Raw genomic sequence first — 14237 nt, 5'->3', positions numbered from 1 at the left:
CCCATTACGGGGAATGGGGATAAGGTTTGAGATGGCCTTAAATTGTAATGCTAATATAAATTGGGCAGCCCGGTACATAAAGTATCCCGCAGTCACACAGGATCCGAGGAAGGGCCGTTACCTAAGGGGTGTGATGTAGACAGTCTGCTCTAATGCAAGCATCAATGATTGCTTGCACGACTCGAACTTGTGACCTATAGATCATAAGCAAACAATTTTACCGTTGCTCCAAAGCCCCGCTTCATATTATATATACTTATAACTTAAAATTTCAATTATCATGCATTAACAGTATGAATTTTTTTTATATTATTAAATCACAAGTAACTTTATATAATATAAGATGGAAAATAACTTGATAAGTTAGTAAATTATGCTGATCGTATAAAAAAGATTAACATGGTCAGTTGACTCAGTTCTAAGTTAAATCTACATAAAAGAGTATCACAAAATTATCAAATTACTCATGTCTATAGACAGTAGCCATGTCAACAAAAGTATATACTACGACGGTAAATAATTCACTATAAAAAAATGGATAAATTGCGGAGGTTTATTTGCGGAGGTTTATTTGCGGAGGGTATAAGTAACCTCCGCAAACAAGTAAATTCCGGAGGTTTATTTGCGAAAAGTATAAGTAACCTCCGCAATTTGCATAATTTCGCAACCCTAAGATAATAGCGGCTAATTTATTTTACACTCCCTCCAATTTTTCCCCAATATATTTTTTAAAATTGGAAATTTAAGTCTTAATAAAATACTATAAATTTTTCCCTCCAATTTTTTCCCAATATCTTTTTCACCCTAGAAACTTCCGCCTCAACAAAATACTCCCACCGCTTCTTCATTAATCAAGTTATTCAACAAAATACTCCCACCTCCAGTTTGAAGAATACATTAGTTCTTCCCCATCATATGGAAGTGTTTCACTTGATTCAATAGTCTAATTTGAGTTTTATTTAGGAGATCGATTACGAGTTTTCCAGCTGCGAAAGCGCAAAATATTGATTGCAGGTATTTTAATTGATAAATCTTGCATTTTTCTACAAGCCTACTTGAATCTCCACTTGAAGGCAAAAAATCTGTTGCATGAATGTGCCATTAACATATAGTCGGTTGCTAGTATTGTTTATAGAATTAGGCGTAACCAGTAAGTTTTATTTTCTGATGTTTTCATTCTTCAGGGGGTAAGAATAGGTAATAATATAGTTGTGTCAAACTGGAGACATTTTAGTGAATACGGTTTAGCTTCTTGAGCTTAAAACTGTAAAATTTATATTATATAGTTAAAAAGAATTAATTGAATTTTGGTGAACATTTCTTTGAGTCATTCCCAATGCTTTACATTCTTCATTTTTAGTTCTATCTGGTTCTAAAGGTGAATGAGATCTTTGATTTCTGTATGGTTTTCATACCATACAGAAATCTTTCCTTTATGTATAGTACATTTCTCTCCAGAAATCTTTTGATTTTAAGTTCAAAAGTTTATGCCATTTTCCAAGAATCACACACTTTTGGTAAACTGAGACTGCTGCATTGGTGTTGTGGAAAGCTGATGTGATATTCTACAGTGTCTAAGCTGATGTTACATTTGAGTATAGGGTCTGCCTCAATCTAAGGTGATGGGAATTTGATTTTTCTGTGCGATTTGAAGTTCTTTTGATGCTAGGGTGCTGTAAAGGTGATAGCGAAAGATCTTATAAGGACGAGGCATCAGATTGAAAAATTTTGTACAAGCTTAAATCCCAACTTCAAGGTGTCTCGCTCAGAATTCATGTACTTATGAAATTTGTACTTTTTATTGGTTAGTTCTGCAAAATTGCTGTTGTTCATGAGAATAAGCACCTTGTTATATGTGGATTGTTTGTACAAAAGCTTACTACTTTATAAAACTGTATTCCTTGATTTCAATCCTGAACAGTCCCTTCAGTAACTTCTGCAATTTTGACAACTAGTTTTTGACTCTACTTCAAGGAAATTGTTGTAATATATTGGTGTTAAGTAAATAGTTGTCTACTCACTCTATATTTTTTTTGATTGAGTTGGTATATACATACATGGAAGTTGATATGACATCTGTTTGGTAGGGTGAAGGTTTTAGGAAACACAACTACTGCAAAAATTCTGTAGCAGAAAATTTGTTGTACAAGTTAATTTTTTTAATAATATTTACGTAGTTTATATGGTATTCTGTCATTATTAATCATAGAAACTGGCATTACTCTTAGTTGCTAAACAAATGTATTTGTTGAAACAACGCCAAAAAAAATAAAAGAAATGTTTAAAGCAAGCAATTAAAAACAAAGAGATATTTTTCATGTTTTTTGTTTTGTCAATTACTCCTCAACTAAAGCAGGAAGCGAAATAACTAGTTCGACATGAACCTTAAAAGTCAGGACTCATGTTTAGAAAGATCAAGTGTTATGACTTGGCTATGAATTCAGAGAGAAGAGTTTAAGTTTTACATTGTCATATTTCCACAATTTGACAGTGTAAATATTTAGATTATATACACAGACAATATGTACAATCTGTTATTATGGGATACACACATAAACTACACTGATGAAAGGTTTAGAAATATTATCATAGCCTTCTATTCCTGTTTAGCACATTCTGATGGAAGGGTTAAGCCATATCGACAATTCAATAGCAAATGTGACTCCAAAATTGGGTGTAACTTGACTGTGACTATGCAAATGCATTCTTTGTTATAGGATTTTCAAGTTTGGTAGTGTTTATGATTATAGATGGCTTTTGTTGTATGTATTTATTGCTTCATAGTTAATATTCTCTATTCTAATAATAGAGAACTGATATTTTCTCTTTATATTTTGTAAGGTTCATCAGCTGCACTTGAAATTTAATACTTTTCTATGGATAAATCTTGGATTAGAAAGCCAAGGAACACGATGGAATATTTATTTGGTTTAAATCAGTTTTTAGATTTTGCATTTGCTAATGCTGTTGTTGGAGATAGAATAAAGTGTCCTTGTCCTAAATATGGATTTGCAAAGTGGCGGACTAAAATTTATGACCATTGAGGAAGTTTCACGAGGATATGTTTATCGCTCTATTGCAAAGAAGTGGGCTGCAAGTAGTCAGAAGTTGTGGTATGAGTTTAAAGACCCATTAAAAACCAAAGATGAGATTATGGATAGTGTTCCGGTGGGTATTACTCGGGATCAATGGATTTCCTTTGTGAACTACCGTTATAAAAAAGAAACTCAGGTATTTTTCTGAAACATCATATTGAAATGCATAAAAATATGATTATTCATTTATTTATTTATTGAAATGTATCTTATTGTTAGAACATGCGTAAAAGATATTAGAAAGCTTTTATCCGCTGGAGGCAGTCCTTCGCAGTTCTTATGTTGAATTGGTATTGATCATTTTATTTACTTCTTCACATATGTTTTTAAAATTTCCTCTAGTTAAGCTGCTCCATACCTTTATTTCCTTAAAACACGTTCTGGAGAAACAATCTTTAGATGCTTCTCAAAAGAAACAATCTTCAGATAGAAAACTATAATATTATATCCTCCTTAGAACTATAGTACTATTGTTGAGTAATTTGTCCCCTCCTTCGTCCTCTAAAAGATAATGCCCTTTTTCTGTTGTTGTTAGTCTGTATGATTGGTTGTTGTACTAGTCCCGTTTCAGCATCTAAATTTAGGGATCATATAGTGAATAAAGATGTTTGCCGATTACTTAACAAGTTCACATAGACTGTGCCCGTGATATACTTTATAAGTAGTTTTGGACAGGTTTACAATTTTAGCTTCTTATCTAGCTTTACAGCATACTTTGATGGATAGGCATTATAGTGAAAAGTCAAAAACTAAGTGGACTTTCATTGATCGATCAACCATCAACAAGCCACTGCTTTCTTCCCCTATTTCTTACATTCCTTGAAAATGCTTGGTCTAAGGCATGATGGATTAGCCGATTTCCTTTGATTGAAGTCTTCTATAAATATTACATGTATAATAGGGGAATAAGATTGTGTTTTAAACATCAACTCCTCAGTACCATAAATCTCCAGGCTAAGAACAATTAATACATTATTCTTTGTTATTTTAAGCTTCATACTTCTACGTTCATATTATTTTCACCCTTCTATTCTAAGAGAAATTTTGAACTTCTTTATCTGCATTTTCTCGTGAGAATAGCTTGCTGCTAGCTTTATTTTTTGCAATTTTCTGTGTGTATGTGCTTGTTGTTTCTCGCCTCTCTAAACTTATTGTCCATTTAGAATTGTACAAAGGTCTATGCTTCCACTAATTTGGCCAACTGAATTGGGTAACACAGTGAGTGTATTTGCTTTAGGAAGAAAGAAGAAAGCATTATAATGTTGATATGTCCTATGGGTAATAGAAAAAGGACTCTAACTTGTTAAGACTATATGGTGTCATTAACAATGATGATTTTTTTTCCAATTTTGCACTTCTGTTTTCCTTTCAAGAGTTTATGTGTATTAGCTTCAATACTCACTGCAACTGCTTGATGCAGACAACATATATTTTATCTCAATGACTTGTATACTCCTCTTAATACTTGTGCTTTTTAATACTTTTTGCTGCAGCCAAGTGATGCAGCTAGTGGACCCATTTCACCGACGGATGCAAGAAGATCTCGTGGCGCTAGTAATCCCAGTGACCATTGAGATTCATTTTAATTAAAGTGAATGTATTAAGACAATGTAATAGCTTACTAATATAGACGGTTAACTATGTTCTAATTTAGCTTGATGACATATGATACTACTCTGTCATAGTATTTTTCACTGTTAATGAAATGTTGATGTTTATTAATTTTAATGTTTTGGTTTAAGCATAAATATTTCAATTGATATTAGGGAAAGGGTATGGCAAATTGATGATAAAAATCAATTTTATAATATATTTAGAAATAGATGTGGATAATTAAAACCCCCAAAGAGAAATTGATCAGATCCTAGGGTGTACTCATAAGAAATTGCGGAGTTTTTACAACCCCCACACTCAAAAAAAATATATTAAATTTTAAAAATAATAATCTAGCTTTGCGCATGAAATTGCGGAGGTTAAAATTGCAATTTGCGGAGGTTTTTGCTGTCATGGCGGTTCGGGAAACCCCCGCATTTATCTGCCACAAATAATAGTGGCGATGCTTACTGCGGGGGTGTGCTCAACCGCCGTGACAATAAATAGCGGAGGTTTATAACCTTCGCAAACTGCAATTTTAACCTCCACTATTTACCCCTTTTTTTGTAGTATAATGTGATACTCCTATTGTTTAATTGGAGAAATGTGTCATTTTACTACTCCATATAGAAACAAATTACTGTTTGTTTTGGTAAGTGTACGTTTGATCACGCCTCTGCCACTAAAATCTTTTTCTAAGGCCATCTCAAACCTTGCCCTCATCCCCCATAATGGGGGAAATATTTGGGGGAATTTAGCTCCAACCCTCCCCCATTTTTGTCCCCAAAATGGGGGATGAATAGTATTCCCTCAAATATGGGGTACACTATTTATCTCCCCCATTATTGTTCATCACTTTATTATTATTATTTTATTATTTAATCTTTTAATTTATCTCTTTATATATACCTAATTATGTTTATGTAATGTCTTTATAATATTAATATTATATCTTAACTTTGGTGTATAATTTTGATAAATTAATTTTCGTGCATTTATTATTTTTATGTAGAAAGGGCAGTAGATGAAAATCAACGATTTCAAGAATTTTTATTTCGACATAGAAGAATTAAGGACAAAGATGCTCATTTTGCACTTCGTAATGCATTAATAGATCATTTATGAGAGAATACTAGAGGTTGAAGTTGAATATTTATCTAGTATTTCGAATGAATTTTATCGTTATGTAATATGTATTTAATTAATCTTGTATCGCAATGATTTCACTTTTATTTGAATTATTAATTAATCTATAATAATTGCTTACAAATTATATTATTTAAAATTTTATGGAATTGTTTTAATTATGGAAATTACAAATTAATAAAAATAAAAGATGGAATTTGTTTAATGGAAATTAAAAAATAAAATTGAAATGAAAGATAATAATATAATATAGAAGAATTAGAAGAATATAAAAAATTTGGAGAAAAAAATGGGAGAATAGTTGGAGTAAGTTATCCAAAATGGGGATTGTAAAGGTGGGAGATGCTCTAAGAGAGTAAAACAGTACTTTCCAGAAAAGGACAAAATAATTTTATACTACTGTGGATCCAGAAAAAGACAAACTTTCATTAACCATCTTTGTCGTGTATTTGTGCACGAATATTTACTTGCCTGGAATAAAGATCAGCGGTCAGCTTCATACTTAAAGACTTTAAAGTTAACTTTTATGTAGTAGAATAATTTTACATTATTTATTTGAAAACCGTGGTATCCAATCTGCACTTGGTAATTTTGTCCCCTAAATTTTAAATAGATAAAAAGAAATTACTGGTTTTATCCATAATTCTCTACCCTTCATTGATCAATAGATCACACCCGGGGTGCAAATATTTACATTATTACGTCAACTATGTGCAAGTGCCCATAAGAAATAAACTAGTAACCTAAAAATCAAAGTCTATCTCAAAGTTAAAATATACTAATTATAGCATAAATATTATTTACATTTACAGTGTAAATAAATTAAAGGCCAGTCAACTTAATAATTAAAGCACTGAATTGTTCTTGAATTTTATTAGTGTAACTCTCAATTCCTAACTAGTTAGGCCTAGTTATAATATATAGGAGTTTTCGGCTAAATTGGAATTTTAACCTTTTGTCTGTTTAGGACAAAAACTATGAAACGTACAATAGCCTTGGCACGTATTGAGCTAGAAGAAGAAGATGATGAGAAAGAGCAATGCAGTCCAATTTCTGTATTGGACCCTCCATTTGAGGAGGATGATCATGATGATGAACATGAATGCAGGGACGAGGACGAGGACGAGGATTCTGACCATGAATGCAGTTATATATGCACTTGTACAAAGTACGTAAATACGTATCTATTTTCTTGAATTCTTTTATTTTTGTGCCAATCTTTGGTAACTTGAATACTCTTTAAAAAGTTTGTGATTATTGTATATGAGTGAAATTTAATGTGGTATTATTGTGTTCGCACTTCTAGCTAGCAGGAGCTCAGCAGCAGCTTTTATATTAAGTTTGAAAAACTAGCAGAGTTAGATCCAATTGAACTCGAGAAATTAATGCTGGACGCAGATGACATGATCTAGTAGAGGAAGAGGACTATCAAGATTCAGACCTGATTTCTGAGGAAAAGTCTGAAGTTAAAAGCTTGAACTATGGAGAAGCAGTCGAATACATACAAGAGGTTTGATTTATGGCAAGAATTAACAAACAACATAGGGATTACACAAACCTCAGAACACCCTGCATGAGATACCCCACCTGCTCTGCCCCAAGCCGATTTCTCTCTATACATTTCCACAGTCATAAACATTACGCAATCACTTAATTTTCCCGAGTCTAAACTCATGTCACAAAATGAAAAATCTACTTCACTCTTCAACTAAACAACATGAAAAGATCCTTCAACACACCCATACCTCAAGACTATACATCAAATCAAGATGGAAATCAAACACCAAATAGTTTTTTCTACACCTCAAGAACACCATTCTCGTCACGTTCAAATCATATGAACACATATCGCATTTAAAGAATAATCATCACATAGCCACCCGGCAGTGGCGAGTGTTGTTTCTCTTGCGTTGAAGATGAAGGGTCATGTTGTGGCCATTGTTGTAGTTTGATGAATGGAACAAGTTTCAGAAGCAAAGAGAAGAAACTGCAATAGAATTTGCTTTTTCTATATTTGCATTATCAGAAGAGGAATTAGGAGAGGAGCTACTTCACTTGGCTGGATTTCATGGGAACTACAATAATGTTCTGGACTAATATTCACACCTAAATTTTCATCTTATATAAATCTTTTATCTTAGTCTTTAAAGGTGAATTATAGTATAAATAGCATGGTAAAATAATATACTGAGTGACTATATAGCCTGCTTGGCCAAGCTTTTCCAAGGTCAAAATATTTTTTTTTTCAAAGTTGAAGTGTTTGGTCAAACTTTTAAAAAAATACTTTTGACTAGAAGCAAAAACAATTTTGGAGAAGCGGAAAAGAATAATTTCTTCTTAAAAATACTTTTTTAAAAATACACTTAGAAGCATTTTTTAAAAACTTGGGCAAACACTAATTACTGCGCAAAACTTTTTTCAAATTAATTAGTCAAACACAAACTGTTTTTCATCAAAAATACTTTTGAGAAAAGTACTTTTAAAAAATCACTTCTCAAAATAAGATGATTTTAGAACTTTGGCCAAATGAGCTATAAATAGAACATGTCTAATGGATTGAGGTGTTACTTTTAAAAGGAATTACTTGTTGCTGCTATTATTGCACGTATAGAATTAAAAAAAATAGAAAAAACTAGCTTATATAAATGAACTTAAATATATTAATGGAAAGATGGTTCTTGCTGTTGTCACCTTTCCACTTGTGCATTATGAAATAGAATAAAGAACTTTTAGCCTCCGGTTTGTAGGAATTTTCTAGCAAATTATTCAAGGGAAAAAGGCTATTATTACCCATGTACTATTGTAAATAGTACACATTTGTCCTTCATTTCACTTTACGTCCAAAGCCCACTCTATCATTAACAAACTTGATGGAAATGCCCCTAACCCTAACGAATAGCCAATATGGCAGCTGACTCACTCCATTTTTTCCATATCAGCTGCCAAGTCACTTATTTATTCAATTAAAAAAAGAAACATACCCCCCTCCCCCCAAACCTACCCCTTCCGAGCTCCCTACTTCTTCTTCTTCCGTGAATTCATCATCTTTGCTTCAAATTTTTCAATCCAAATTAGTCCAGGTTTTTCATCAAACTGACTCAAGTTGCAACCATAACTTCTCGACATTAATATTCTCAATAAATTTTAGCTAACAATTTGCTTAAACTTCAGCAAATTTGAATACCCATTTTATGTTCTTAAGCATTCTTACAAATCCTTCAATGGTGATTTTTTCTTCTTCCAAATCTATAAACATCATTGTTATTCTTTCTTTTTCAAGCTCCAATTTTTATTTTTTTCAACTCGATTTCAGTAGGAAACAAGCAAGAATTTCAGATTCTTGAGTCTTTTTTCAACTTCAAATTTCGGCAACCCAAAAAATGGAGCACAAATTTGTTCTTCACTTAAATCCACGAAATTAATATTTGATTCACGATTTTAAGCTCCAAACAACAATACCCAGCTGATTTCCTCCATATATAATCACCAAATCGAATTGTCAACTTTAATTTTTTGACACCCAAATAACACACCATAGTGGGTTTCGAGATTTTGATAATTGATTCAGAGGTTTTTGACCATCAATGTATGTGTTTTTCAATGTAGCATGTCCTGCCATGGCCGAAATCTATAGTAGCTATCAAGAATCTCTAAATAGTGGACATGCTTCAGATTTGGAGTACAAAATAGTAACTTGTAAGCATTGGCTTGGTTGAAGGCACTATAATGGGCCTGCACCTTTCTTTTGTCTTGCACATTGTGCTGATTGTTAAATAGCAGGAGAAATTTGTAAATCGTTTGATGCAACCACAACTGTTTATGGTGAACCAACTTTTTAGACTGTACCTATATTCAGATATGCTTTTTTTTAATTAAGTAAATAAGTGACTTGGCAACTGACATGGAAAAAATGGAGTGGGTCAGCTGCCACATTGGCCATCCGTTAGGGTTAGGGGCAGTTCCACTTACTTTGCTAACGGTAGGGTGGGTTTTTGACATAAAGTGAAACAGAGGACAAACATGTACTATTTACAATAGTACAGAGGTAATAATGGCCTTTTTCCATTATTCAATCTATCAAGAACCGATAGATGATCATAATTAATGATATAGCAAGTTTGAAAATATAAACCCTCAAAATTGCAGCGGTGTGCTACATACCGCTCTATGTTTAATTAATTAGAGGTTTTCGAGTTTGTGCTTCGGAGATGAAAATGTCTTTTTATTGGAATGTATATGAGTAGAAGCACATGAGTGCAGCTAGAAGAGCATCACATAACTGTTAGCTAGTTGTTAGAAGCAGTTAGTGATTAAAGAGCTGTCAATTAGCTGTTAATAGTTAGTTGATGAAATTCGTTAAAGTCACGCGAGAAGTACGTGATAGAGAAGAGAACATCGGCTATATAAGCTTGTACATGTACACATTCTAAATGGAGCCAACATAGTTTCTTTCGTCTCTCTTCTAAATTCTCTCTTCAAATTGATTCAAATCCCTAGTTATAGTATTCAACTTGACATGGTATCAGAGCAGGTCTCTAAGGGCAATTAATTTTCCGGCGAGATTCTGACGGCTACTAAGAACGTAAAAGTTTGCTCAATTTCTCACAGTCATGGCAAGAAATGAAGTCACGTAGTTAGATCATAATCATCCATTATATCTTCAAACTGGAGATGCACCTGGACTGGTTTTAATTCCTCTTAAACTCACAGGGCCTGAGAATTATGCACTATGGAGTAGAGCGATGAAATTGGCACTCGGACGCAAAAGCAATCTTGGATTTGTAGATGGACCAAGCATCAAAAGCATGTACAAGGGAGTATTAGCTGAGCAATGGGAGAAATGCAATGTGATTGTTTTATCGTGGATATGCAACACCATTTCGAGTGAATTGATGCCAAGCATCGTCTATGCATCCACTGCTAAGAATCTGGAGTGATTTCCAGGAGAGGTTTGATAGATCGAATCTGATGAGGATTTATCATCTCTGGACTGAGATTACAACCTTGAGACAAGGTACTGATTCAGTCACTACTTATTACTCTATAGGGATGGCAATGAGGTGGTGTGGGTACGGGGTGGGTTATAGCATATGCGGGACGGTGCGGGTTTAGACATATGCGGGTGCCGGACGGGGCAGGGCGGGTCAAAATAATTTTTTCAAAATTCTTTGTGGGTACGGTGCAGATTTTAACTTTTTACAAAATTATAATGTTTTAGCTATTGTTAATATTATTACAATCTAGAAATATTTACTTTTTCAAGTTTGAACTTGTGGTTCCTTTCACCTTTGCATTGATTATTTTAGTATCAAACTAATTTAGTTTTTACGAGGAATATATTTCATATTGAACACTTATTTAGTTGACTGTAAATACACATTTTTCTGTTATTTGCATCTCTAGGAAGAAAATATTATATTATATATTTTTAGTGTTTTAAAGTCACATTTTAATTATATAGTTACTTTATTTGAGTCAAGTAAATAATTAGTTGACTCAAATTTTATGTATCTGATCTCATTATCTTGTACGATACATGTGAATCACTAGAAATGATATACTGATGTATCAAATTAAATTCCAATATTGATGCACATAAAATAAAAAATAAGTATACTAAAAAAATTTAAAACCGAACACTGTCAATACTTAAAACTGACAGCATTGGGTAAGATTTATAGTTATTGGCTTATGGCTATTGTAATGACCCGGCCGGTCATTTCATGAGTTACCGCTCCGTTTTCCCCCATTTCTGCTTCTTATTATCTTGTTTAGCTGTATTATGTGATATCGGGTTGGTTGGTTCAGGTTCGAAGAGGCTTTGGATAAGAATGAGACACTTAGTCTCTTTTGTGTAAGCTTAGGTTGGAAAAGTCAATCGGATGTTGACTTATATGAAAAAGGGCTCGGATATGGATTTCGAAGGTTTGGATAGCTTTGGAAGGTGATTTGGGACTTAGGAGCATGATCAGAATGAGGTCCGGAGTAAATTTAGGATTGAACTGGCGAAATTGGAATTTTGGCGTTTTCCGGTTGATAGGTGAGATTTTGATATAGGGGTCGGAATGGAATTCCGAAAGTTGGGGTAGGTCCGTTGTGTCATTTGTGAAGTGTGAGCAAAATTTCAGGTCATTCGAGTGAGGTTTGATAGACCTTTTAATCAAAAGCAAAATTCGAAAATTTTTGAAACTTTAGGCTTGAATCCGATGTTATTTTGTTGATTTGATGTGGTTTTAGGCGATTTGAAGTTTGGTATAAGTTTGGATAGTAGTATATGACTTGTTTGTACTTTTGGTTGAGGTCCCGAGGGCCTTGGGGTGATTTCGGATGGTTGACGGGTGTTTTGGAGTTGGAAACTTGTAGCTCAAGTGTTGAAGCTCCTGTCATAACCACACATGCGTCTTGGGGACCGCAGGTGAGGGACCGCAGAAGCGGACAATTAGCCGCAGATGCAGAATTGGGTGTGGAGTGCTGAAAGCGCAGGTGCGGAAATTGGGTCGCATCTGCGAGACCGCATGTGCGGTAGTCTAGGCGCAGGTGCAGTTTTGAGGATTTAAGAGGGAACTGCAGAAGCGGTTGTCTGGCTATAGAAGCGACTCCGTAGGTGTGGAAGATGGGTCGCATGTGCGAAAACCCTGGGCCAGAAATCATATAAGGTTTCCTTCGCGAATTTTTGGTTCTTTCATCATTTTCTCATACGGGTTTGAGCTTGAGGGAGCAAATTGAAGAGGGATTTCAAGGGGATTTCGTGGAGGTAAGGTTTTTTGACCCTAAACTTGTTTCTATGATGGTTTTTGACTGATTAAAATCTATGAAAATTAGTAGCAAAAATTGGAGGTTTAGGACTTGAAAATTGGAGACCTTAATCTAGGAATTAGAGGGGTCATTTGTGGTCGGATTTTGGTATTCTTGGCATGTATGAACTCGTGGGAGGATAAGGAGTTTATTGATTAATTTTATCGGATTCCGAGACGTGGGCCCGGGGGTGGTGTTTGGCCAATTTCAGGATTTGTGTTGTAATTTGATTATTTTCGCATGGGCTTCGTTCCCTTAACATATTCTAATGTTATGATTCTGATTTTGGGTAGATTCGATGCGAGTTGAGGCCGAATCGAGAGGCAAGGGCGTTGCGGAGTAGTATTTCATCCGGTTTGAGGTAAGTAACCATTGTAAATTTGGAACTGAGGGTATGAAACCCCGGTATTTCGTATTGTTTTGATAAATGAGGTGATACACATGCTAGGTGACGAGCGTGTGGGCGTGCACCGGTAGAGATTGTGACTTGGTCCATCCCGTAGCGACTATTAAGCCGCATATTTGATTTGAAATCTTATGATATCCCGTATTTTAGAGATTGATACTATATGTTGGGTTGTACGCCGTGTTTGGGGCCTTGTGCCGACCTGTTTAGAACCTTAGGGGTATTTTCACTACTTTCCTCAATCTGTTTGATTTGAAAGCGTATCCTCAGTCATGTTTTACCTATTATTTTTTTAAAACTGATTACATCACTCTGTTTCTTAATATATGAAAATTGTTTGGGCTGAGTTCCCTGATTTTTACTGATATGCCCGAGTGGCCGTGAGGTTAATGACTGAGAGAGGTTTAGGACCTAATGGTGAGGATTATATATATATATATATATATATATATATATATATATATATATATATATATATATATATATATATATATATATATATATATATATAATCAATATACGGATCGGGCTGCACGCCGCAGCGATATTGTATATACGGATCGGGCTGCACGCCGCAGTGATATATATTGGATCGAGCTGTGCGCCGCAGCAATATGACGCTTGGGCTGTTGGAGGCCCTCCGGAGTTTGTACACCCCCAGTGAGCATAGCCGACTATAAACTATGGATCGGGCTGCGCGCCGCAGCGGTTATTACTATTATTGTTATTATGAGATATCTATTGAGCTGGAGTGCCGACTGTGAGTACTGATTGACGAGAGCTGAGTCACGAGTAACTGAGAGGCTTGCCCGAGAGGCTATACTTATGAGTGATACCTTGCCCGAGGGGCCAGTTTATGACATTTTGTTGCTTTCACTCCTCTTTTTATACTGAGCCTCTGTTGAAAACTGTTAAATAAATGATTTCAAAGTATTTTTAATTGAAACTGAAGTTTTTATGAGACGACTGGCTTTTAAATTGCAGAATTCGGCTTGATATTTCTGTTAAAACTTATTATATGATTTTTATTGCTCGTCACTGCGCTCAGACCCTATTTTACTTACTGAGTTGACGTACTCACGTTACTCCTTGCACCTTGTTTGTAGATCCAGGTGCCCGCGCAGCAGAGTGAGGGTTCCCAACACTCTCAGAAATGTACCGAAGACTACAAGGTAGTTGCACGCCATTCGTAGCCCTGCTTT

General features: G+C 34.6%; 1 protein-coding gene across 7 annotated transcripts; it reads left to right on the top strand.

Annotated features, from left to right (window-relative positions):
• The first annotated feature begins 810 nt into the window (after window positions 1-810).
• On the top strand, window positions 811-4748 carry LOC107819867 (uncharacterized). Of its 7 annotated transcripts, none has more exons than XM_075254023.1 (4): window positions 811-1014; window positions 1670-1756; window positions 2842-3231; window positions 4589-4748. In XM_075254023.1, the coding sequence occupies exons 3-4, from the start codon at window positions 3004-3006 to the stop codon at window positions 4667-4669; spliced, it is 309 nt and encodes a 102-aa protein (XP_075110124.1). In that variant the 5' UTR covers window positions 811-1014; window positions 1670-1756; window positions 2842-3003; the 3' UTR covers window positions 4670-4748. The 7 variants fall into 7 exon arrangements, with proteins under 7 accessions (XP_075110124.1, XP_075110125.1, XP_075110120.1 ...); XM_075254024.1 differs by having other exon boundaries at window positions 1670-1804; XM_075254019.1 differs by having other exon boundaries at window positions 1655-1756.
• The last annotated feature ends 9489 nt before the right edge of the window (window positions 4749-14237 follow it).

The sequence above is a fragment of the Nicotiana tabacum genome, chromosome 5 (genome assembly GCF_000715075.1).
Source record: "Nicotiana tabacum cultivar K326 chromosome 5, ASM71507v2, whole genome shotgun sequence".
Taxonomy (NCBI): domain Eukaryota; kingdom Viridiplantae; phylum Streptophyta; class Magnoliopsida; order Solanales; family Solanaceae; genus Nicotiana; species Nicotiana tabacum.
The sequence above is the reverse complement of the archived record's forward strand: the minus strand, read 5'-3'. Positions and strand labels throughout refer to the sequence as shown.